Source organism: Gallus gallus, chromosome 10 (genome assembly GCF_016699485.2).
Source record: "Gallus gallus isolate bGalGal1 chromosome 10, bGalGal1.mat.broiler.GRCg7b, whole genome shotgun sequence".
Taxonomy (NCBI): Eukaryota; Metazoa; Chordata; class Aves; order Galliformes; family Phasianidae; genus Gallus; species Gallus gallus.
In genome coordinates, this window is record NC_052541.1 from 1418731 (window position 1) to 1440382 (window position 21652).

At 53.6% G+C, this 21652-nt stretch overlaps 3 protein-coding genes across 29 annotated transcripts in view; 1 reads left to right on the plus strand and 2 right to left on the minus strand.

The window, feature by feature from the left end:
* Positions 1-57: 57 nt before the first annotated feature.
* On the minus strand, positions 58-2436 carry LOC415324 (epididymal protein-like). Of its 14 annotated transcripts, none has more exons than XM_025153813.3 (7): positions 2314-2436; positions 2135-2152; positions 1845-1928; positions 1684-1701; positions 1249-1450; positions 572-804; positions 58-490 (listed from the first exon to the last, which is right to left on the minus strand). In XM_025153813.3, exons 2-7 carry the CDS (start codon positions 2150-2152, stop codon positions 470-472), a joined length of 576 nt encoding a protein of 191 aa, XP_025009581.2. In that variant the 5' UTR covers positions 2314-2436; the 3' UTR covers positions 58-469.
* A 2823-nt stretch (positions 2437-5259) lies between these two features.
* On the plus strand, positions 5260-8940 carry NR2E3 (nuclear receptor subfamily 2 group E member 3). 2 transcript variants are annotated; one of them, NM_204594.1, is given in 8 exon segments: positions 5260-5332; positions 6466-6616; positions 7060-7163; positions 7240-7494; positions 7563-7744; positions 7914-8145; positions 8214-8319; positions 8387-8940. In NM_204594.1, coding segments are annotated over 8 exon segments (1221 nt in total). In that variant the 5' UTR covers positions 5260-5274; the 3' UTR covers positions 8520-8940.
* Positions 8941-9151: 211 nt separating this feature from the next.
* The window catches only part of MYO9A (myosin IXA), a 166117-nt gene continuing 153616 nt past the window's right edge, over positions 9152-21652 (minus strand). For 11 of the 13 annotated variants that reach the window (XM_015279073.4, XM_015279070.4, XM_015279074.4 and 8 more), the window contains 11 exons: positions 21353-21464; positions 20419-20480; positions 17952-18144; positions 17634-17762; positions 16942-17047; positions 16731-16862; positions 15509-15632; positions 14467-14520; positions 12351-12553; positions 12012-12154; positions 9152-11628 (listed from right to left, as the gene is read on the minus strand). In XM_015279073.4, coding sequence (XP_015134559.2) covers positions 11177-11628; positions 12012-12154; positions 12351-12553; positions 14467-14520; positions 15509-15632; positions 16731-16862; positions 16942-17047; positions 17634-17762; positions 17952-18144; positions 20419-20480; positions 21353-21464 — 1710 coding nt within the window. In that variant the 3' untranslated portion in view covers positions 9152-11176. The remainder of the gene's footprint in view (positions 11629-12011; positions 12155-12350; positions 12554-14466; positions 14521-15508; positions 15633-16730; positions 16863-16941; positions 17048-17633; positions 17763-17951; positions 18145-20418; positions 20481-21352; positions 21465-21652) is intronic. The other 2 variants (XM_046899222.1, XM_015279072.4) reach the window with 1 other exon arrangement.

The following is a 21652-nucleotide window of genomic DNA, read 5'->3' on the forward strand; positions in this document are numbered from 1 at the left end:
ACTGTATAGAGAGAACTGGTTGTGGTGGTGTACAGTAAGGACAGAAATGACAAGGCACAATTTTTGCTAAATTTTAATAAGTCCGCTAAATGCTTTATGTAATGTACATGGATTTTGAAATTGGTATGGCATATATGTGGGAGATGAAAACATCAATGATATTAGAGAAAATATTTACCTTGTATGTAACCCTTATTGCCAATAAGGTATAGATATATACTCCACATCTTGTGCTAAATAACTTAGCGTGATACAAAAAAAAACCCAAACATTCAGCCAATTGTTTGGTGTCATTTCACCTTAATTTAACCTGAGGAAACTTCAAAACCTCAACGATCCTCATCCATTTGGGTGGTGACAGTCCCACGTTCTTATTCCCAGATCCTTTGTCTCGTATCCTTCATCCCACTGGTAGCCCAGGAAAGGTGCTCCAGACCTACGTGCTCCCCAGGTCACATCACCACCTCCTTCACTGCAGCGCTGGGAACATCTAGGAGAGAAGACAGCTCTGGTGACACTCATCCGAGGTGTGTATCACAGTTCCCCCACGCCTGAGGGCAAAGACACTCACCATGTCCCCATTGAGCTGGCCCAGCCCCAACAGGGCAAGGGCGAAGTGGATGCAGTTACAGGTGACAGCATCGTACTCCAGCACCATGTCCATGGCTGCCTGGATCCGCCACTGCAGGGCAGCCGCATCCAGTCCCCCCTTCATCCGCAGCACCTTGGCAGGGCCCCGTGTCCTCACGAGGTGGCTCTTACCATGCTTGGCCACAATCCCTGTTGGGGATGTTCCTGAGGTGCCTGTGTTGTGGAGGGGATGGCCTTCAAGGAGGGTTGATGGTCACAAGGAGAAGCTAGGTCCCCAAATAGGATAGAGGTGTCCAAATAGGTTTGAAGTGCTCAAGGAGTGTTGGGGTCATTGAGAAGGTTGGGGAGTTGGAATCCCTGGAAGTGTTGGGTTCCCAAATAGGGTTGAATTTCCCAAGAAGGGTTGGGTCCCCAAATAGAGTTGAGGTGCCCAAAAAGAGTTGGGGTCATCAAGGAGGGTTCAGAGTAACCTGGGGTATGTGTTTCCCAAATAGAGTTGAGATCCCCAAGGAAGATTGAGGTTACCAAGGAGGTTTGGGGGTGACCTGAGGTGTTGGACCCCCAAATAGGGTCAGGGTGCCCAAGGAGGGTTGTGGTCCCCAAGCATGAGCTGCTTTGCCTCATGTTCCCTGTGTGGAGTTTCCTCCCACTGCTCACCTTCCAGATGGATGATCTCCCCATCACCGCAATAGACACCAGCGTGGGCACCCCACCAGCCGGGTCCCCCTGAGGCCAGTGGGAAGAGGAAGAGGTCCCCAGGCTGGGGCTCAGCCACCCCGTTGGGCACCACATCAAAGTGCTGACCCAGCAGCCCCTCACAGAGGAAGAACGCCGCTGTGCTTGCCGCTCCTGCCACTGCCTGGGGACACCACCACATGTCACCTCCAGCCAGGTGCCACCCCACGGGTTTGTCCCTGCCCCTCAGAGGTTTGGGCCTCCATGGACCAGGTAAGAGATCTGGGAGGTCATCTCCAGCCAACTCGGGTGGACAGGTTGGGTCCAGAGCACCCGTGGGCACTGAGTAAAAGCAGGTTTGCCCTATAGGTGGTAGGATGGGTAGTGCGGGGTGCAGCTGGGGATGCTGGCACTTACCTGCTTGGAGCTGCTCACCTGGAAGGACAAATACCCATGGTCACGCTGGTGGAACGGGGACCCACCTCACCCCAATCCCAGCTGCGGACAATTTTAGGGCAGCATCACCAAGGTGTGTCCCTTGGTGTCACCTGTGCTGCCTTGATCAGTTCCATCCAGACCTGCCACATCCAGGAGCGCAGCCAGTACTGGGGCTGGAGGAATGTCGGGACCTTGTCCTGCAGGGTCCGCAGCAAGGAACTCACCTGGGGGTCAGCGAGGCCAGAACCAGCCTGGTGGCACCCACACCTGCTGTCACCCACCCTGGTGGCACCACCCCACCTCCAACACCCTCTCCGTTCACCCACGTTCCCTTTCCCTCACACTCAGCACAAACAGTGCAGGTGCCATGACCCCAGGGTGGGAAAACAGGAAATGGGGTACGAAGGCCTTCCTGGTGGCTCCCAGCTACCTGCTCCAGGAGGTCCATCTGGAAGGAAAGACACGGTGTTCACAGAGCTGTGCCACCCTGGTTTGGGGATCTCGGTGTCCCCAAGTCCTTGGCAGTATCACATCACCAAACACAAAGCTATGGCCTCATTCACCACACTATCCCTGAGGACATGCCTGAGACCTCCTCCCCACCCTCACCTTAGAGACGCCTTTGATATTCCCTTGCTGTTCTGCTGTCCCCAGGCTGCAGGACCCCAAGTCGCTGGCAGTGCCTGCACCAAGGAATGTGCCCAGACTGTCCCGACCGGCCCCACCGCTGCCACTGAGCCCGCCCTGTCCCAGTGACGTGGGGACCTCCCAGGGGGGACAGTCTCAACCTGCTTGGTTGGACATTTTGGCTTGGACATTTCATCCCCAAACCCCTTGGGTGACCAAAAGGTTGTCACAGAGTGCCCTCTACAATGGTCCTGAGCCTGTGACCACCAGGATGGTGCCACCTCTGCCGTCATAGGGCTGTGCCTATGGAATGGCCACTGGGATGTCCCCAGGGAGATGCTTGCCCTTGGGGATGGGTTTCATGGCCAGGTCAGCCCCGGAGCCCCATTAAAGTTTCATCTGGGATCAGCACGGGTGACCTGGGAGCTGTCACCACCCGCTGCCCGCAGCAACTCGGCGTCATTTGTCACAGTGGGCACACAAAGGGAAAAGGAGCTCTGGTAAGGGACAGCTGATGATGGGTGAAACCAGAGCCTGGCCCTGACGTGGCTGAGCGCCAGTGGTAGTGTTAACCCCTCACAGTCACCACTGGTGCCAGCAGGGGCTGCCTGGAGGCCCACATTGCTCTTGTCTCCTTCCAGAGCTTTGTATCTCCTGGTTGCTTTTGTCCACTCCTGATTGAATTCACCAACTCCTGGTCCCCATCATCCTACTGCAGTCCCCACCATCCTCTCATCATCCCTACCAACCTCTATTACATGTTGCTGCTCCCTCCTGATCCTTGTTACCTTCTTATTTCCCGTTGCGTCCTCCTGCTCCCTGCTGTTACCTCCTTGTCCCCACCAATCTCTTTTGGGCTCTGTCATCTTCTCCTGGTCACCATCAGATCACCTCCCTACCCTATGGTCCCATTCCAGTCCCCAACAAACCTTTCTGGTCCCCATCACTCCCTCCTGATGCTTGTCACCTCTTGGTCTCAGCCATCTCCTCCTGGTCCCCAGTGTCTTCTGGTCCCCAGTGTTCCCTCCTGGGCTCCACCATCTCCTTGCTGTCCCCATTACCATCTCCTGATCCTTGTTGTCACCTCCTAGTTGCCCTGACCAGTTCCCAGACCCCACCCTCCCCATCTGGTCCCCTCCTGCTCCCTACCACCTTCTCCTTGTCCCCAGCCACGCTGTTCCCTGACGGCAGCACATCCATTTGCTCCCCATGGCTGGTGGGATTAGTGCAGCCAGAGCCCAGCTATGGGTCTCAAGACCGCCGGCAGCATCTTGGGGTAATTAGTAAATTAGTAATTAAATGCTGGGGAGGAGGGAGGTAGCCGATCCCAAGGTTTTAGGCTGGGTAATCCCAAGGCATCTGTCACAGAGCTGGGTCACGGGCTTTAACGTTTGCTCCTTCATATGGGGACCTCACCGCTGAGCCCCTCAGAGGTGGCATTGGGCACTGTCTGGACCCCAGTGTGCTCGGGTGCCCCTTTGGGCTGCTGGCAGAGACACAGTGTTGGGGACACCTCTGGACGCGCCACTGGGCCCGCCTGGCCGGGTGCAAGAGCAAAACGGGGTGGGAACAATATTTTTGTAATTATTGGATTTCCTCGGCGCGATGATTATTGGCTGGCAGCAGATGGCTGCTGGAGCTAATCCCCTCCCCAAATCCCAGCTCCAGAGCTGGCTTTTTACCGGCGGTGTGGAGGGGAGCATGGCTGGGTGGCAAATTAGCCGAGTCAGCGCTCATCACAGTCCCTGGGGGCTGAAAGCCACCACGTCCCACTACCAACGTGTACCCAGTGTCTGTCCCGTGGGCAGTGGCCAAGGAGACCCATGGCTATGCAGGGTGCCCGGTTCCCACTGCATCAGCCCAGCACCATTGTTGTGGTGTTGCTTATGGTAGGGACAAGATGCAGCCATGGCACTGGGACATGGGAATGAGGTGTTGGGATGGAGAATGCTGCTGATGGGGTGGAAGGATGCTGCATTTGGGATGGGGTGGTGGTGGCAGTGGGGTGGAGGATGCCGCGGTTGGGATGGGGTCAATGCTGCATGTAGAGGTGATGGAGTGAATCTGCAGGTGAAGATGGAGATGAATGGAGCCTCATCCGCCATATCTCCTCGTGTCACCACGACTGGTGCCTTGTGACGGATCCACCCCAACCTCAGCCTCAAGACTCCATCCCCATCCCCGTCACTGTCTCCACCGGCCCCACAGCCCACCCCGGATGGCTGCGGTGGGGGTTTAGCGCCTAAAGCCCTCAAATCTCAAATTGTGCTGCCCTGTCACAGCGAGGGTTTAGCCTTCGTTGCGTAACCCTGGGGCCACCTGGCCCCACGCTGCTGCGTCAGCAGCCATGGCCCAAAGCCCCCAAAGGGACACCGAGGCTGCTGGCCCTGGGGGGGGACACATGATACCCCTGTCCCAGCACTAATCCTCTTTGGGGGGCCCCCATCAATCATCCCCCTCGATCGGGGCTTGTAATTAATTGCGTGGGGACAGGGAAGGGGGGCTGTGTGTCGTCCCCCACTCCGTAATTACCACTTTTCGTTATTCCTCTCTAAACTCCTTAACAAGGGGCTTATGCGCTTACAGAGCCCAGTGGGCGCAGCACGGGGGGACATGGGGGTCACCCCTGCACCCCAGCACTCCTCCGCAATCTCAGCCCTCCACTTCCTGGGGCCGGCATCGCCCTGACCCCCGTATCCCCACCGCAGGTGGCTTTGGTGGCTTTGGTGTCGTGGGGTTTAGGGTTACAGGGAGGCAGCCGTGCCGGGGCTCAGCACCTTTTTAATTCTTCATCGCGTGGCTGATTGATCCCCCCCCGCACAGACACTAAAGATTAAGACGGTGACAAACAGGCGGCTGCTTACACAGCGCCCGCGCTAATCTGCCTTGAAGAGAGCACAGCCACAGCCCCATCCTGCAGAGCGGGGACGGGGACAGCCCAGCATGGCTGCGTCGCCGGCGGGGTCGGTGGTGAGCGCCGGGCTAGAGGACAGCCCCTCGGGTAAGAGCCACATCCTGCTGCACAGGTCTGTCCCCAGCGGGTCCTTCTGCGGGATGCTCGGGTCCCCATCGGTGTCCTTTTTCAGGAATCCCTGGGAGTCCAAACATGGTCCTTCTTTGGGATGCTCGGGGTCCTCCATCGTGGTCTTTCTCAGGAATTCTCAGGGTCCCCTATCGTGAGCTGTCTCCAGGATATTTGGATCCCTATCACAGTTCTTTCCTAGTATGTTTGGGGTCCCCCATCACGGTTCTCCTCTAGAATATTCGGAGTCCCCATCATGGCCTTTCTCCAGGATATCTGGGGTCCCTATTACAGTCCTTCTCTAGGATGCTCTCAGTCACAGTCCTTCCCTGAGATCCTTGGGGATTCTCATTGTGGTTGTTCTCCAGGATGTTTGGCTTCTCCATCATTATCTTCTTTCCCAGGACAACTTCTCCAGGATGCTTGGCATCCACCACTACCTTCCTTCTTCAGCATGCTTAGGGTCCCCTGTGGTTGTCCTCATCCAAGACACATGGGCTCCCCAGCCATGACCCCTCTCCGTGGTGCCCATGGTCCTCATTGTGAACCTTCTCCACAATGACTGGGGTCCCCCATCGTTATCCTTCTCCTGGCTGCTTGGGGTCCCCAGCTCTGCTCTTTCTCCACGATGCCTGCAGACTCTCTTCTGGATGTCTATGGTCTCTGCTCTTCCCCCAGGGACCGCGTGGTCCCCTGCTGAGTCTCTTCTGTGGGGCCGTGATCACAATCACAGCCCCCATCTGGGGTAATGTGTCCCCCGCCATGGCCCTTCTCCAGGACACCTGTGGTCCCCACTTGTGGCTCCTTGTCAGGATGCATGCTGTCCCCTCACTGGGACACCCAGTGTCCCCAGCCCCAGGGACATCATTTAATCCCATTTAAAAGTCCCGTGAGAGCTCATTCCATGGCACCCCTGGGGTGTGGGCTGATGCTGAGCCCTGTGTGCACTTCTTGGACTCCTCATCCATGTCCTCTGGGATATCTGAGGTCCCCTGGGCTGGACCCATGGAAGTGGCAGTGCCCCATCATCTGAGTGAGGGGACTGATGAAGGGGGATGAGGGATACTTGGGTGCCCCTGCTCACCCTGAGTGTTTTGGCTCCGCTCCTGCAGGACTGAGCCCAGCCCCTGGCAAGGCACTGAGCCCTGTACTGCTGTGCAAGGTGTGCGGGGACACCAGCAGTGGGAAGCACTACGGCATCTATGCCTGCAATGGCTGCAGTGGCTTCTTCAAGCGCAGCGTCCGCAGGAAGCTCATCTACAGGTGGGGATGGGGGACAGCCAGCTGGTGGGGACCCAGGGGATGGACACCGGGTGGGACAAAGGTGGTGGATACAGGGAGGGACATGGCATTCATTGGGGCAGGACACCCATCAAGGGAGGGTGTTCACTGGGACACAGCACCTGTATGGGACAAGGCACCTATAGGGGATGAGGGCACCCAGAGGGGATGTGCATCTGCAGGGGACAAAACATCCCTGGGACAAACAAGGCATTTGTTGGGGCAGGACACTCATGGTGACAACTGACCCATAGGGACAAGGCATCCATAGGGGCAGGATATTCACTTGGGCAGGGCACCCACTGGGTGAAGGCCACCCAGCAGGGACAAAGCCTCCCCGGCACAGGGCATCCATGGGCCGTGGGACACCCCGGGGGAACAGGGCCATCCCTGTGGGTGCAGCCAGGTACCACCTCTCCCCACAGGTGCCAGGCAGGGACGGGGCTGTGCCCAGTGGACAAGGCACACCGCAACCAGTGCCAGGCATGCCGGCTCAAGAAGTGCCTGCAAGCCGGCATGAACAAGGATGGTGAGCAGGGGGGATGTGCTGGGGAGGGAGGTGGCAGTGTGCGTTGGCTGCTGTTGATGTCACTTTGTCCCCACAGCTGTGCAGAACGAGCGCCAGCCCCGGAGCACAGCCCAGGTCCGGCTAGACAGCATTGAGCTGGACGCCGAGCTGCCCCCTGAGCACGTGGCTGCCACGCGTGATGTCCCCCCGGTTCCCTGCCCGGCCCCCCGTGGCCATGGGGCTACTGCTGCCACCGCTGCCGTCCCCCGCACGCCCACACCACCCACCAACCACCGCTTCATGGCCAGCCTGATGACGGCCGAGACCTGCGCCAAGCTGGAGCCCGAAGACGGTGGGTGACCGCTGGTGGTGGGGAGGGACGAGGAGTAATGGGGTAACGTTGTGTCCCCATCCCTGCAGTTGATGAGACAGTGGATGTGACGGGTGGTGAGCCCGAGCGGGCGGGCGGTGAGTACCAGGTGGCCCCGTACCCAGCAGCTGGTCCTGAAAACGTCTACGAGACCTCAGCACGCCTTCTCTTCATGGCTGTCAAGTGGGCAAAGAACCTGCCTGTCTTCTCCAATCTGCCCTTCCGGGACCAGGTAGGGACCCCAAAAGCTCTAGGTTGGGATGAGGACACTTGGAGCCTCTGCATGACCATAGGGTGAACCTTGAGGTGTCCCCAGGATGCCACTTTCTGGCCATGGGGTGAACCGTGGGCAATGTTCCTCTGCCCACCCAGGTGGGCTGATGGGTTCTGGCTGCCCCCAGGTGATCCTGCTGGAGGAGGCGTGGAGCGAGCTGTTCCTGCTCTGTGCCATCCAGTGGTCCATGCCCCTGGAGAGCTGCCCGCTGCTGGCCGTCCCCGAGCCATCCCCTGGCAAGCTGCTGCCAGCCGCCGTGGACGTGCGGGCGCTGCAGGAGACCCTGGGGCGCTTCAAGGCATTGGCTGTCGATCCCACCGAATTTGCCTGCATGAAGGCTGTGGTGCTCTTCAAGCCAGGTGAGAGCGCACACCCAGGTCCTCCATTGCCTGTCCCCGTGTCACCCCAACACCCGCTGTCCTGGCAGAGACTCGCGGCCTGAAGGACCCCGAGCAGGTGGAGAACCTGCAGGACCAGTCGCAGGTGATGCTGGGCCAGCACAACCGCTCCCACTACCCCGGGCAGCCCGTCAGGTACAGCCAGCCCCAGCCCCGGAGCTGCCGGTGACAGCGGGGTTGGTGACACCGCTCCATCCCCCAGGTTTGGGAAGCTGCTGCTGCTTCTGCCAGCCCTGCGCTTCCTCTCCTCCGAGCGCGTCGAGCTGCTCTTCTTCCGCCGTACCATTGGCAACACCCCCATGGAGAAGCTGCTCTGCGACATGTTCAAGAACTGACCCCCTCCCCGCTGTCACCTGGCTGCTGCTCGGTGGCTTTTGGGATACCCTGCACTGTTTGTCCCCCTGTGCTGGCACTCTGTCACCCCCTGCTCTCCTTGGGGCGTGGATGTCCCCAGGCCAGCAGCCAAGTCCTTGGGGTGCTCCCAAGTGGTGCAGGAGGGTGGGTGGCAGGGGGACATCTCCAGGGTGGCACCGAGAGGACCAGGGTGGGCACCTCAATGGGTGCCACTGTCCCCAACCAAACCCTGAGCATCCCCTGCACACGGTGCCAGCAGCGCCCCAACGCAGGGACACGACACCAGCCTGGGGGTGGCACTGGGGGGGGACCTGTGGGGACAGAGCTGTGTTCTCCCATCCCAGGGGGCTTGCAGCCAGCCCCCCTATTTTGTACTCCAAATAAAGAGGGCTTTTGCAGACAGCCTCCTCGCGCCCTTCTCTCAAGGTCTGGCACTGGGGACACTGGGAACGTGGGGCCAGGGCAGCCAGCTGAAAACCAGATCTCTAGCTCCAAAAAGAAAGCCAAGAAGCAACACCCACCTGCAGACCCAGAAACCAGAGGTGGTATCGCCCTTGGTGGCGCGTCCCTGAGATGCCACCCCCTATGTGCCCCCAAAGACATCACCCAGCGCTCCTCGTTACAGCTCTTTAATAAGCGAGGGCTTCACTCGTCCGCTTTGTACAGCCACACGGAACACGCCGGAGAAATATTACACAGAATTGCACTTTATACAGAACAACGGCCTCGTTGCAGGAGGGAAGGGAACAACATTAATTAACAAATTAATGAGAACGCGCGGACGCGACGCGACAGCTTGCCGGCTGCCCCCGGCGCTGGGCAGAGATAAATCATTCTCCTTTATATAATTACACTTTCATTCTTTTTTTTTAAACTTTTTTTTTTTTCTTTTAAACAGGTAAAATTTATAGAGAGCGTGACACAGGATAATATATCCTCTTCCATACATACTTCTGTGGGTTTGGGTTTTTTTTTTTGTTTTTGTTTTTTCCTTTTTAACTTACACTCGGCATACTTATAAATTACTTTAAAAAATTTCCATTAAAAATAATAATTAACAACACGCAGCCCACGTCCTTTCCAGTAGTAAGTACATTCACTTGGTACGAGGAGCGGATCGTCTTCCAAAACCAACATGGTGCCCCAAAACAGCTGCTTATGGGCACGGGGAGCAGCAGGGTGCTGGCTCTGTGCTGGGTGGGGACGTGCTAAAACCACCCCGACTTCTGGGGGCTCATCGCTCATTGCTAGTTCAGATCCTGCCAGTGAGAGGGATATCTACAAAATAATATATATATCATATATATATATTATTACATACATAGAGGGAGGTGATGCGTCAGCCGGATGCGCCGTCCCTGCTGCACTTGCGGGGCCGTGGTGAGCTCGGTGTGGGATGGGACGGCGCTCTATTGGAGGAGACCTCACCCTAAAAATTGAGTTTTGAAGGATAGTTTTGGTGGGATTTCTTTAAATAACAAGGCCCTTCCGCTGAGCGAGGGGGAGATGTGGCTCATCCCAACGTGGGGGGGTTGCGTGGGGATGATGTGCTCCCCACACCACCGGGTGGCTTAAACCCAAAGAGAAAACAAAAACAACCACCACCAACAAAAATTAAAATAACAGAAAGGCAAATAAATAAAACACCCCTTGAAATCACTGGCACTGGGGCTGGGAACAGGGGGCTGCGTCGCTGGGTCTGACGCGAAGGCTGAGGGCATCCCCAGCCCCAGTGAAACCAACAGAAAACACGCAGGAAGACTCAAGTTATTGGTGTTTTCCATCTTTTTGTAGGTGTCCAGGGAAAGGCTCAGAGCCCAGCCTGCCCAGAACGCTGAGCAGAAAGGGGCAGACCCAGCACCTATGGATCCCATCAGCGTCCCCAGGCTCCCAACCTCTCCTATCCTACAGACAGGCAGCCCCCCCCCGGCTGTAGCGGGAGCCAGCAGGCCCCATAGTTAGCGAGCGCCGCTCATTAGTGCTACTGCAGGCAGTGCTTCTGAGCCCTGCTAATTACAGCCCGATGGAGCAGTGGTGGAAGACGCGGTGATGGCCGGGACCTGTGCTGCCCACCGACCCCCTCGCCCTGGCACAAAGTCCTCTTTGGGGCAAAATATTAAAAAGAAACCAACAAAACACAACCAATAAAAAAAAAGTATTTACAATAAACTCCAGTAAACCAGAATATAAACAGAGCTTCAAGTAAGTCCTTGATTATTATTATTTTAATACTGATGGTCTGAAAAATAAAATAAAATAAAAATAAACAACCACGAGAGGAGGGCGGTGGGGGCACATTGGAAATAAGAAAGAACAACCAGAGCTGAGTCCTTTTGGCAGACCTCCTTCTCACCGCTCCATGCGCCCTGCAGCTCATGCACACCGCGGTGCTTTTCGGCGTTCTGCTTCCCACTGCCTCCTCCTCCTCCAGCACAGAGGACCCGGCACAGCAGCTCCTTCCCTGACGTCCCTCTGTCTGTCCCTCTGTCCCCGCGCCGGCCGCCCCAACCCCACATCATTGAGGCCACCGCTGAACCCGTCCCCAGCAGCTTCCGCATGGAGCGCTCGTCTCGGAGCCCGAGCGGTCGGGGGATGACAGTGATGATGATGGCAATGGGGACGTTGTCACCCTGGCGTCTCACACCATGAACTCGTTGCTCCCCAGCAGGACGAGCTGCTGGCCGGCGCTGCGGTCAGTGTCGGGGTTCCTTTTGCGGCCCGGCCCCCCTTCTGGTGGCTCTTTGGTTTTCGGGGGGGAGTTCTTCACGCTCTTGAGTTTCTGCTTGCCCTTCTCGGGGTTGAAGGTCCCGCGCGTGGTGAACTGGGGCCGCTCGTCGCAGTGGGGTTCGGGGGGCTCACCCAGGGCCCCCGCTCGGTAGAAGGGTGACTTGGAGTACATCTGGAAGCGCTTGCGAGGCAGGTGGGGCAGGCAGGAGGTGGACGACTGTGAGGAGGAGGAGGAGGAGGAGGAGGAGACAAGGGATGGGTTCGGCGTGTCCGCAACGTCCGGCCGCGTCCTGGGGTGCCGCCGCAGCCGGCCCGGCCCCTCCGCCTTGACGGGGCGCAGGGAGCTAAGTGCTACGCTTCGCTCTGCGGGACAGGGAGTGCAGCAGGGTTAGCGGTGTGGTCCTCGGGGATACCCGGGCTCCCCGGCTCAGCAGGGACACATGGGACTCAAAGCAGGGAGAGAACCCAACCCAACACAGGTGAGATGTTCCCACCTCCACTGCATCGTTCACAAAGACATCCTGGTGTCCTGGCACTGGGAACAACAACCCGAGCACATGGGACACGATGTCTAGAGAAGCACTCATCTCCCCACCCACTCAAGGGGCAGCATGATCTACAGACCATGGGCGTCTTAATCATTAAGTAACACCAATCTTATTAACCCAACTACGTTGCTCTATGCAGAGCTTTGCTGCGGAACAACCGCATTGAAACCTCTCTGATTACAGGTTCTACTGACTCACCCGACCGATCGGAGATGGCTCCTTCGGAGTCAAAGTTCAGGTTTTCTGAGCTGTCGGCAGTGCCGATGGAGGCTTCCGACTCGAGCGTTTCATCATCAGAGGCGCGAGGCTCCAGCGTCAGCATCTCGAAGGTCAGCTCCTCCCTACAAAACCCAACCCTGTGACTCAACAGGACCAAAAAAGGGGGGAGGAAAGCAAGAGGGATGCAAAGAGTCCTCCAGCTGAACCCAAGAGCAGCACATCCACCCCAGAACCAACCGCCATCACGTCATCCCCAAGTTGAACCTCTAGGTAGAAGCTGTGGAACTGAGCAAAGCTTGAACTCAAGGGCAGACTCACTTCTCCTTCTGCAGGCTTTCGATCTGCTCCGTCAGCACCCTCTCCTCCTGCTGCATGGCTGCTTGCTGCTGCTCTGTCACATCCAGCTCCATGGCCTCCTCGCTGCTCACGGTCTCCTCGGGGACGTCAGACACGGAGGGCAGGCGCATGGCCACAGGGGACGTAGGGCTGGGGTAGGTGCCGCGCCGCACGCGGCCTTTGCCCTGAAGATAAACATCAGCGTCAAGCGAGGATTATTTTGCACAGCCCGTTTTTGGGGAGCTCCTCCTCCCTGGCACAAAGGGAGCTACAAGATGGAATGGGATGATGCGGCACAACGGCAGCTTGGAGAGGAGGAGGGTCTGCTAAGCGGGTGGGAGAAAGCACTGCATGGAAAAAAAACAGGTGAGGAATAGCTGGGAAACAGGAAATAAACTAACAGTCAAATAGAAGAGTCCTGCATTTTTAGTAGTATTAAAACGTCTGATTATGGAAAAGGTCTTAGATGGGAGTATCATAGGTGGAGAAATACTGCAAGTGCAAACGGCCTCTGCTTTACCTTCAGAGGAGCTGCTCCATGAGGTGAAAGAGAAGTACTGATTTTTGGACACAAAGGATGCTGAGGAGTAGTGTGCTTGGTGGGCACACCGTGGCCATTAAAAAGATTTTATCCTAACTGTTGCTGTAACTGAACACAGCTCATCTCCTGAAGTCAGGATCCTGAACTGGTCAGAGTGTGAAAGACGAGTGCAGCACGAGCGCAACACGGAAAACCCAGCACCTGCCTCTGCTCCACCTACAGGCTGCCCTCTTCCTTCAAACAACCATTGTGTTTCTTGGTGAAACTGAATCCCCCTTCTTGCTGCACTCTGCCTCATTCATCAGCTCACAGGCAGCTTTTCTTCCCATAGGGCTATTCCAGCACTGCAGCTGAGGTCTTTCTTAGTCTTTCTCATTACCCACATGCCCAGAACATGGGAGAAAAGCCTCCCTTTTTCACTTTGAAAGCAAAAAGCTATCAGGAATGCAAGCAGGGGTCTTTCCTTGAGTGGCAAAGCAAACCTACGCTGACATCAATGGGACATGGCTCAAGTGGGAGGCAATGCTGAGCACTGCTTTCCCCTGCAAGGTTTGTTAAATCCTCCAGCCCGGACAAACGCTGCTGCTCAGCACTAAGACGTGAGATTTGCTCCATTTTACCCTTTCATCTCCTGCTGTTGCACCTGGGAGATCTTTCACAAAGGAGCTTCCGCGCACCACAGCAACGTTCCTCTGATGGCAACCCCATCACGTGGGCTGCTGAGCTGAGGCACAGCCACCTGAATCCTATTAGCAAAAAGCCCTGAGCTCCCAAAGATCCCCTGTGCCTCGTGTACCGCTCTCCCTGCCTATGGGACGCTCAGCAGCGAGCGGATGCCGCAGTGACGACATCCACGTGGGCTTTCAGCAAAGCCCTCTCCTCTCCCAGCTGCTGCAAGCGGAAAATTCCCTGGTGGGTCGGATGTGGGTTTGCTCACAGTGCTGGCGTGTCCAATGTTGGCTGGAATGAGGAAGGCAACAACACTTTTTTGATGGTAAGAGTAGGGTTTGCTCTAAAAGAAGGAGCTTTCATGGTCCTACATTTGGTCTCACTGGGGAGCGTGCTGCTGTGGTGAGCCATGACAGAGCGGTGAGGGGCAGGGCTGCTGGGTCCCCAAATCCATCCTGGGCTGCCCTGAACATCAGGGTACAGCAGCCTGGCCGTCCAGAGCATTTTAGTAGATGCCATATGATCACTCTGGGATTTACCCACCGCAGCCAAAGCAATGGTTTCACAGTGCCTGAACGCATCCCCAGCAGGAATCGTGGATGGGAGCAATGAGTCGAGGAAAGCAAAAGTTAGGAGGGCACAGAGCGGAAAAAGAAAATTAAGAAGTGATGGTGAAAGCCACTTCTCACAGAGCTGCATGCAGGGGCGAAGGCACAAGCCCGGCAGATTTGGCTGCTGCTGCTCCTGGGGGTCCCAGAGAGCCACCTGCAGGGGGACAAGACGGGCAATGTCACAGACAATGGCCGGTGGCACGGGGCTGGAATGAGCGGCGGTCACACAGAACGGAGGGACGCAGCTGGCACAGAGCGCCGTGCAGTGAATACATACCGGGATTGAACTGCGGGTTATGCTCATAAATCTAACTGCAATTAGTACGGGTTTCTGGATTAGAGAGGACATGAAAAGGAAAGCAGAAGGTTAGAGTGCACATGCCATCGTCCCTCCAAAAGAACCGTTTTTTGTTCATTTTTTTGTCTTTTTTTAAACCAGGACGAGCGAGGCGGCTCTCTGCGGTATCGGTGCCAGCGCACGGCCGAGCCCCAAGCTTGGCAAAACAACCCCCAGAGTTGGGTCAGACCTGCCCTGAGGGCCACTGCGGGCAGCTCAGACCCACAGCATGGGTCTGGATCAGGTATCTCCTGATCCCACAGCCAAAAAGCCACACGTAGCATTAGCAGCCCACCGGTGTGCTGGGGCGAGCAGGACCCAGAGCAAGCCATTGCTCACCCCAAAGCATGGAAGCTCAATGAGATGGTTGCGGAGCTCAGTTTGGGTTTAGGTCATGTTATTGAGCTCATCAGCAGCACAAAGAGGACAAGGCCAGTGGTCATGGGCTGCTTCAGTCCAGGTCTCCCTTGTGTTTGTGCATGGGGTGACAGCAAGGTAAGCAGCGGCTGGATTCAACCCAAATTGCTCAAATGTGCAAGATAAAGCCTGAAACATAAGCAGGAGCCTCTGAGCTCGAGTGACTACATTTCCACGGAGCCCTCTCTCAGGCTTCTTTCCCATCGCCTTTGCTGGATTCTTGTTTTTGTGTAATTCCCTGAAAACATGGGGAGCTGCCATGGGGCTAGGAGACGTGCTGCCTGGGGTGGGATGGTTTGGGAAGTGCAAGGGGGTGGGGAGGCTGGGATAAGCAAGGAGAGGTAAGGCAGGATTGCTTCAAGTGAAAGGAGAGGACAGGAGAGAAGAGAGGTGACTGTGTCAGAGCCAGGAAGTGGTCTGACTTTCCCTGCAGCAAGACAGATGTTCTCTGTAGCTATGATGGGTGCACCACGGGAACACCTGATATCTGCCTTGGTGCAAATTCCCTAGTAGAAGGAAAGGGGACATGAGTCTGTGAGCAGCAGGGGCTGGTGCAGCATCTCACCATTGACCTGCGGATCAAGGACAGGCGGCTCTTGGCTTTGTTCTCAGCAAACTCCAGGCTGTTGATGTCCTTGAGGCGAGCCTTGTATTTGTTCATCTGCTCGATGACAATGAGTTCTACACAGCTGGGAGGCAAAGAAAAGACAAAACTGGAATCAGAAAGGCTTTTATTGGAGCTGTTTCTGCCTGGTGCAAAGATCTGCTCTGCTTGAGAGCTTCAGCATGCAAGGATGCAAAGAAAAAGGCCAAGGAAATTCCCTAAGAACAGCGGCAGAATATGTAGCTCCAAAAGTAATGTCTCCTATATGTTTCCATGGAAACAAATTTCCCTGGGTCAGTATTGTGGCTGGCCCTATTTGATGTCTTTATCAGTAATCTGGGTGAGGGGACTGAATGCACCCTCAATAAGTTTGCTGATGACACCAAGTTGGGAGGAAATGCAGATCTGCCTGGGGGCAGGAAGGCCCTACTGAGGAATCCAGACAGGCTGCATCAATGGGCTGAGGCCAATGGGATGAGCTTCAACAAGACCAAGGGCTGGGTCCTGTGTTTGGTCATAGCAACCCTAGGCATTGCTACAGGCTTGGGGCAGTGTCTGGAAGGTGTGCTGAGGAAAAGGGGTATAAGCTGACAGACAGCTGAATATGAGCCAGCAGTGTGGAATAATCAGGAAAAAATTATTCTCAGCAACAATGGCAGCGTGTTGGAAGAGGCTGCCCATGGAGGTGGCAGAGTCACCATCCCTGGAGGTGTTAAAGGGTAGATCTGAGAGACATGGTTAGTGGGCATAGTGGGGATGGGTTAACAGTTGGACTAGATGATCTAAAGAGATCTTTTCCAACTTTAATGATTCTATAATATTATGGCCAAGCTTAACCCAAACCTTAGGAAGCACAGAAACGTTCCACCTGACTGTCACACACAAATGGGCACTGCTAGTATGGGTCCTAGCAGGTGGGTCTGCAATAACAGAATAAAGATCTGGCTGTCGTGAATGGGATTAACCACGTCAGCACAAGCTCCACTTGTTTCCACTACGATCTGCTGGTCATTAAGAGTGAAGACAACTTGTTTTTAGTCCCTGGTCTGCTTTGGCAGATCCTCCCTTTCTTAATAATCTTAACCCGACTGGCTACTGAGAGAACATGAAATATTTCATTAAGATGCAGTTAATAGGCACAGCTGTAGAGTTTTTATCATTTCCATGCTAAAGCTTTTCTTACGTGGTTGTTTTACTGATGTCCTGAACGCTCTGCAGCGGGTCCGTCGTGTCGGGGCAGCGGAGGATACAGGGAGCAAAGACGATGGCCAAGGCGTTAGCTGACATTCGGTTGGTCTCTTCTTGGAGAGCGATCCTGAAGAAAAAAAAGATTACTACAGAAGCCAGGGGTGAAGGCGGCTCCCTCACCTCTTCCACTGCCCAGCCCTATGTACCTGACCAGGTGGAAGATGAGGCGCTCCAAGGTGCTGAGATGGGTGCGCGAGAGCTGGTCGATGACCGAGTAAACTCCTCGCACCGTCTCCCTCCTCTCCTGCAGGCCTGCAAAGAACACACCAGTCCTGTTAGGGGCACTGCTGGATTCTACCTCCGTTTCCTATTTAAAGCGATGCATTTCTTCATGCCTATTTCCACTACTTAAAAGACATAGCTGGTGAACAGGTTGGGCTTAAATCTGCTGAACAGCGATGAAAAGTCACGCTACCGAGCACAATGCTGGCCTGCCTGTGGCTTTGTGTAAACAAACTTACAGCAGAACGTCAGACTCTGGGCAAATAAGACTGGGTAAAATAAGATGATTTGGGCCCCAGGAGTAAATAAAGAATTCGGCACTGCAAGTGGCTGTCATTTCCCTCAGCCTGGGAACTGCAATCACAGAATGGTTTGGGTTGGAAAGGATCCTAAAGAATATCCAATTTCAACTCCCCTGCCATGGACATGGACACCTTTCACTAGACGAAGCTGCACAGAGTCCAATCCAGCCTGACTTTCAACACTTCCAATGATGGGGCATCCACAGCTTCTCTAGGCAACCTGCTCCTTGGCCTCACCACCCTCAGATTATAAACTTTCTTCCTTATATCCAGTCTCAACCCATCCTGTAGCAGTGGGAAAGGATGTCCCTTACCCATTGCCCGCAGAAACTCCTCGTACAGCTCAAAAGTCATGAGAGGGTTGGGCAAATCTCGGAGCCACTGCTTGAAGACGCTGGCAATGACGTGGATGTTGTAGTCATCTAAATTCACATTATCTATGTCTGCTCGGTGAGGTCCAGCAGCGCATTGAGAAGAAGGCATAAAAACAAGAGATAACGATCAATATTAAGCTGTAAGTGAAACCAGATTTTGGATTGAGCTTTTGGTTGGATATATGGAAGCAGCGCTTGCTTACACCAACCCTTGCTGATGCAGAGATTTTTCTTCCCGTGCTTTGTTTTCCCTTTTACCTGTATCGAGCCCTTGCCGCAGCTCCTTGATCTTGTTGGTGGACCCTGATTTTCTGTAGATGCCCTCTGTGTACAGCCCATGCATTTCTATGTAGTTGATCAGCTTCTCCACCAGCACCGGCACAGCTCGATCCTCGCTGGTCAGCCGGGAGAGCTCCACTCCGAACTGCCGGGATGAGAGCTCAGGATCATACTGATGGGGAAGAGAAAAATGGAAAAGGGCTGAAACAAACTGCAGAAAGCAATGTGCCATAATGTGACCCAGAGTCGTAAGCATTTGGGCTTTCTTTGTTTAACAACATGGTTATGGCATTCCTGGTCAAATACAGCTAGGCATTGGTCCTCCTCTACCTCCTGCCCCATCTCCAAGAATGATTTAAGTACTCGGAGATGGCACAAAGCAGGATAGGGAAACTGGAGTCTTGGTTGACTAGATCAACTTGCAGCATTAGCAATTATACAATATCCATGACACCAAACTAAAGACAAGATAAAATCATCAGGAAATCCCCTTTTGCTGGCTTCAAATGCCCTCTACAGGTTTGATGTTTGGCAAATTCACATGTGATCCAAGTCACCCTGCACAAGAGAACCTCAGTGGGTGAAGTCCAAAGACCTAACAAAATCTTGACACAAGTGCCCATTCCCAGCAAAGGGAATGCAAGACAGCACACGATGCAGTGCAGGCCCTGAAACAGGTCATGGCTCCTCTTGCAACTCCTACGCCTTTACTTTCCCTATTCCCGTCATCCTTCCACCAGTAATACACAGCTTGCTGCTGAAAGCAACCCCAAAAACATGAATCCACCAAGCACAGGCAAGCCAGAGCCTTCCTACAGGAAGACCCGGAACCATCCAAGTGGAGACACTGTAATTTCACTGACAGCACATAAAAACTGATGCAGAGAAACACCACGGAACGAGAAGACTCCAAGCACCTCTCAGCAACCATTCAGAGCTGTATTTATTTTTGAGTTTCGTTTTTCATAGAAAGGAACAAAAAAGGACTAAAAGATCAACTGAGGCAAGCACATCAGTACCTCCTCTGTGACATTTAACTAATGAACCCACTTCAGGTAGTTCTCCTATTGTCCTGCAAAATGTTAATGGCCCCAACTCTTCCTGTTTGCTGCATTCCTGGTGGGTGTCACTGAAGCACTGGCATGAGGAGCAGCTTCTTGTTCTGCCCCATAGAACAGTGGCACCTAGCAAAGCCTGAAGGTCTCCTCCCTGCAAAGAGGAGGCTCTGTTGCTCAGATCTCACATCACAGATGCAAAAGGTCCGCAAGTATGGAAGGCACTGCCATATTCTTTGAAAGAAATCAGTATTTTCATGAGGCTCCCCAGATTTGTACAGCTGAGCCTCATAGAACCCATTCCCAACTTGCAAAGATGGACTGCCAGAAAGGAAGAAAGTGCAGAAGAAATGCCATATCAAAGCAAGTACATTCAAGTATATATATATTCAGATTATTTCTTGGGAAAAATGTAATTACAACTCTTTGTGGAGGCTGTACACCTGCAAAGCCTCCCTGGGGGCTCGTAAAGCTTTGCACACATTATTATCCTGGCTGCATTATCATTTTCTCGGGGCATAAGCAGCACGAAATAAACTACCAAACCAACAACCAAAGAAGAAAGCCTGATGACTCATTGTTCACTGGTGTGACCTGCTGCATTCATTCACTGTCAATCACATACTCTAACACAACCAACAGTATTTAATTCACCTCTAATGAGCACAGTAAATGCTTTAGCACCATCCGCCCACCCTTCACCTCTCGCTGTCCCCATCCTTGTGCCACAGCTCAGCTGTAGTGCTGCAGCTGTTTGGGGACTGTGCTGTGAGCCCTATCAGAGCAGCGGGGTGAAGAACAACCTGTATTTTTGCCTTTTGTATTGGGAACAAAGGCATCGGCCTTGAGAAGCCAAGGCTGGAGGTGCCGCAGTGGGTCCTGCTTCTGGCTGTGGCCTGCAAGAACCCCAGTGGCCACTGGAAGCATTCTGACCTTCTGAAGACAAACATAAAGCCATGGAAGCCAAAACCGAAGTACCACTATGACAGGCACTGTGTTTTGCAAGTTCTCTTTGTAACACTGACTCTATTAAAAATGTTATCTACTGATAGCAGCCACATTTTGAAGCCCTTGAAAGCTATAAAATGAGGCAGGTTTCTATTATTCAGCGTGGCTACAAGCCAGGGAACATCACTGGAAGAGGTGCTGCATGACTGAGCAGATATATATTGATGCATCACTGTATTACTACTGAAATATGTGCAGCCGCAGCAGCAGTGAATGGAGTGACCTCCAGGGAGCTCCAGCCCAACCTCCAGCTCAACAAAGGGTTATTGCCAGCTCTGTATTCAGTTCCGTGCCCGTAAGTGTTTGTTTAAAAAAGGCTGTATCAGACTGGGATCACAAGTGGAAAGGTATTCAGTGAGAAAAAAGGAACAAGAGAAGCTTACCTTTTTGGAGCACTTGGTCGTGGTTTTAAGACAGCACTTCTTGTGACAAGCATATTTACATACTGCAGCAAAGAAAAAATAGCACTCAGTAATCCAAAACTTCAGACCTCTGCAGAAATGTGAATTAAGTCCTTCTTCTTAGGGCAAGGAGGTCAAAGGCATGGCAAATTTGCATTTTTCAGGGGTCAATTCTATATTAGATTCACTCAAATGCTAAAAAAATTAAGCCTTTCATTTTAAAGGTTCTATATTTAAGTCCCCGAAGCGCTAAAAAAACCTGACAGATCAACTCAGAAAATAATCCGTGAGTCACTCTGAGCTATCAGACATGGATATACTCAGAGGTTGGAAATAGCACCTAATTTGTATTCTTCCTGCACTGGATACCAGCCTGAAGCACCACAGGGTGGCTATTTCTAACCTAATTGAAGAATCAATGGAAAAAAACAAAATAAGATCTCAACCTTGCCTGTTTCTTCATCTCCACTCTCCTGATCTACTCCAAAGTCCAAGTGCCTGCTGGTCAAATGACCAAGCCCAATGATGGCCACAAGACTCACAGGCATCCATCCCAAAGGCTGCAGCTGTAGGGCACGTGTGCCATACCTGTCACAGACACCTTACCAACCCTTTCTGAAGTACAACTTAACGGTGGTTTGAATGGTTTGAAACCATGAGTTACGATTTGTTATATAAAGCTCCCAAGCACAACAATGCTGTACATTTTGGTAGGAACGGCAGTATGAACTCACCAGGTAACTTCAGAAATCCTTAAGGTTTGTCTCATAAGCTATTCTAATGTGAAAAACCCCAAACATTTGACAGTGGGATTGTCCGAAACAGTAGAAAATACCTTTCAGAGCCCCAAACCCCGTGACTGTAATATAAGCATTAAAAGTAAATAAATAAAGAAAGTCAAATGGAGCACACTTACATTTACAAACAGAAGCTCTGTCCATTATCCAGATCAAGGATGAACAATATTCACAGTAGGTGGGGATGCTGTACTGAGTTGCTTTAAAAATATGCCCATTGTGTTCTTCCACCTGCGACGAGAAAGACTTGGTAGTGAAAAAAAGAACTGGAGACTTCAGAATGGGGTGCCCAACGGGGCCAGCTCTCCAACATGGGCTCTTACAAAGAACCATTTTGCTATTTTTGTTTTTGGACCAATAGCCCTGCAGCAGCTCAGAAATCCGGCCGGTATGGAACCAACCCTTCACACAAACAGTTT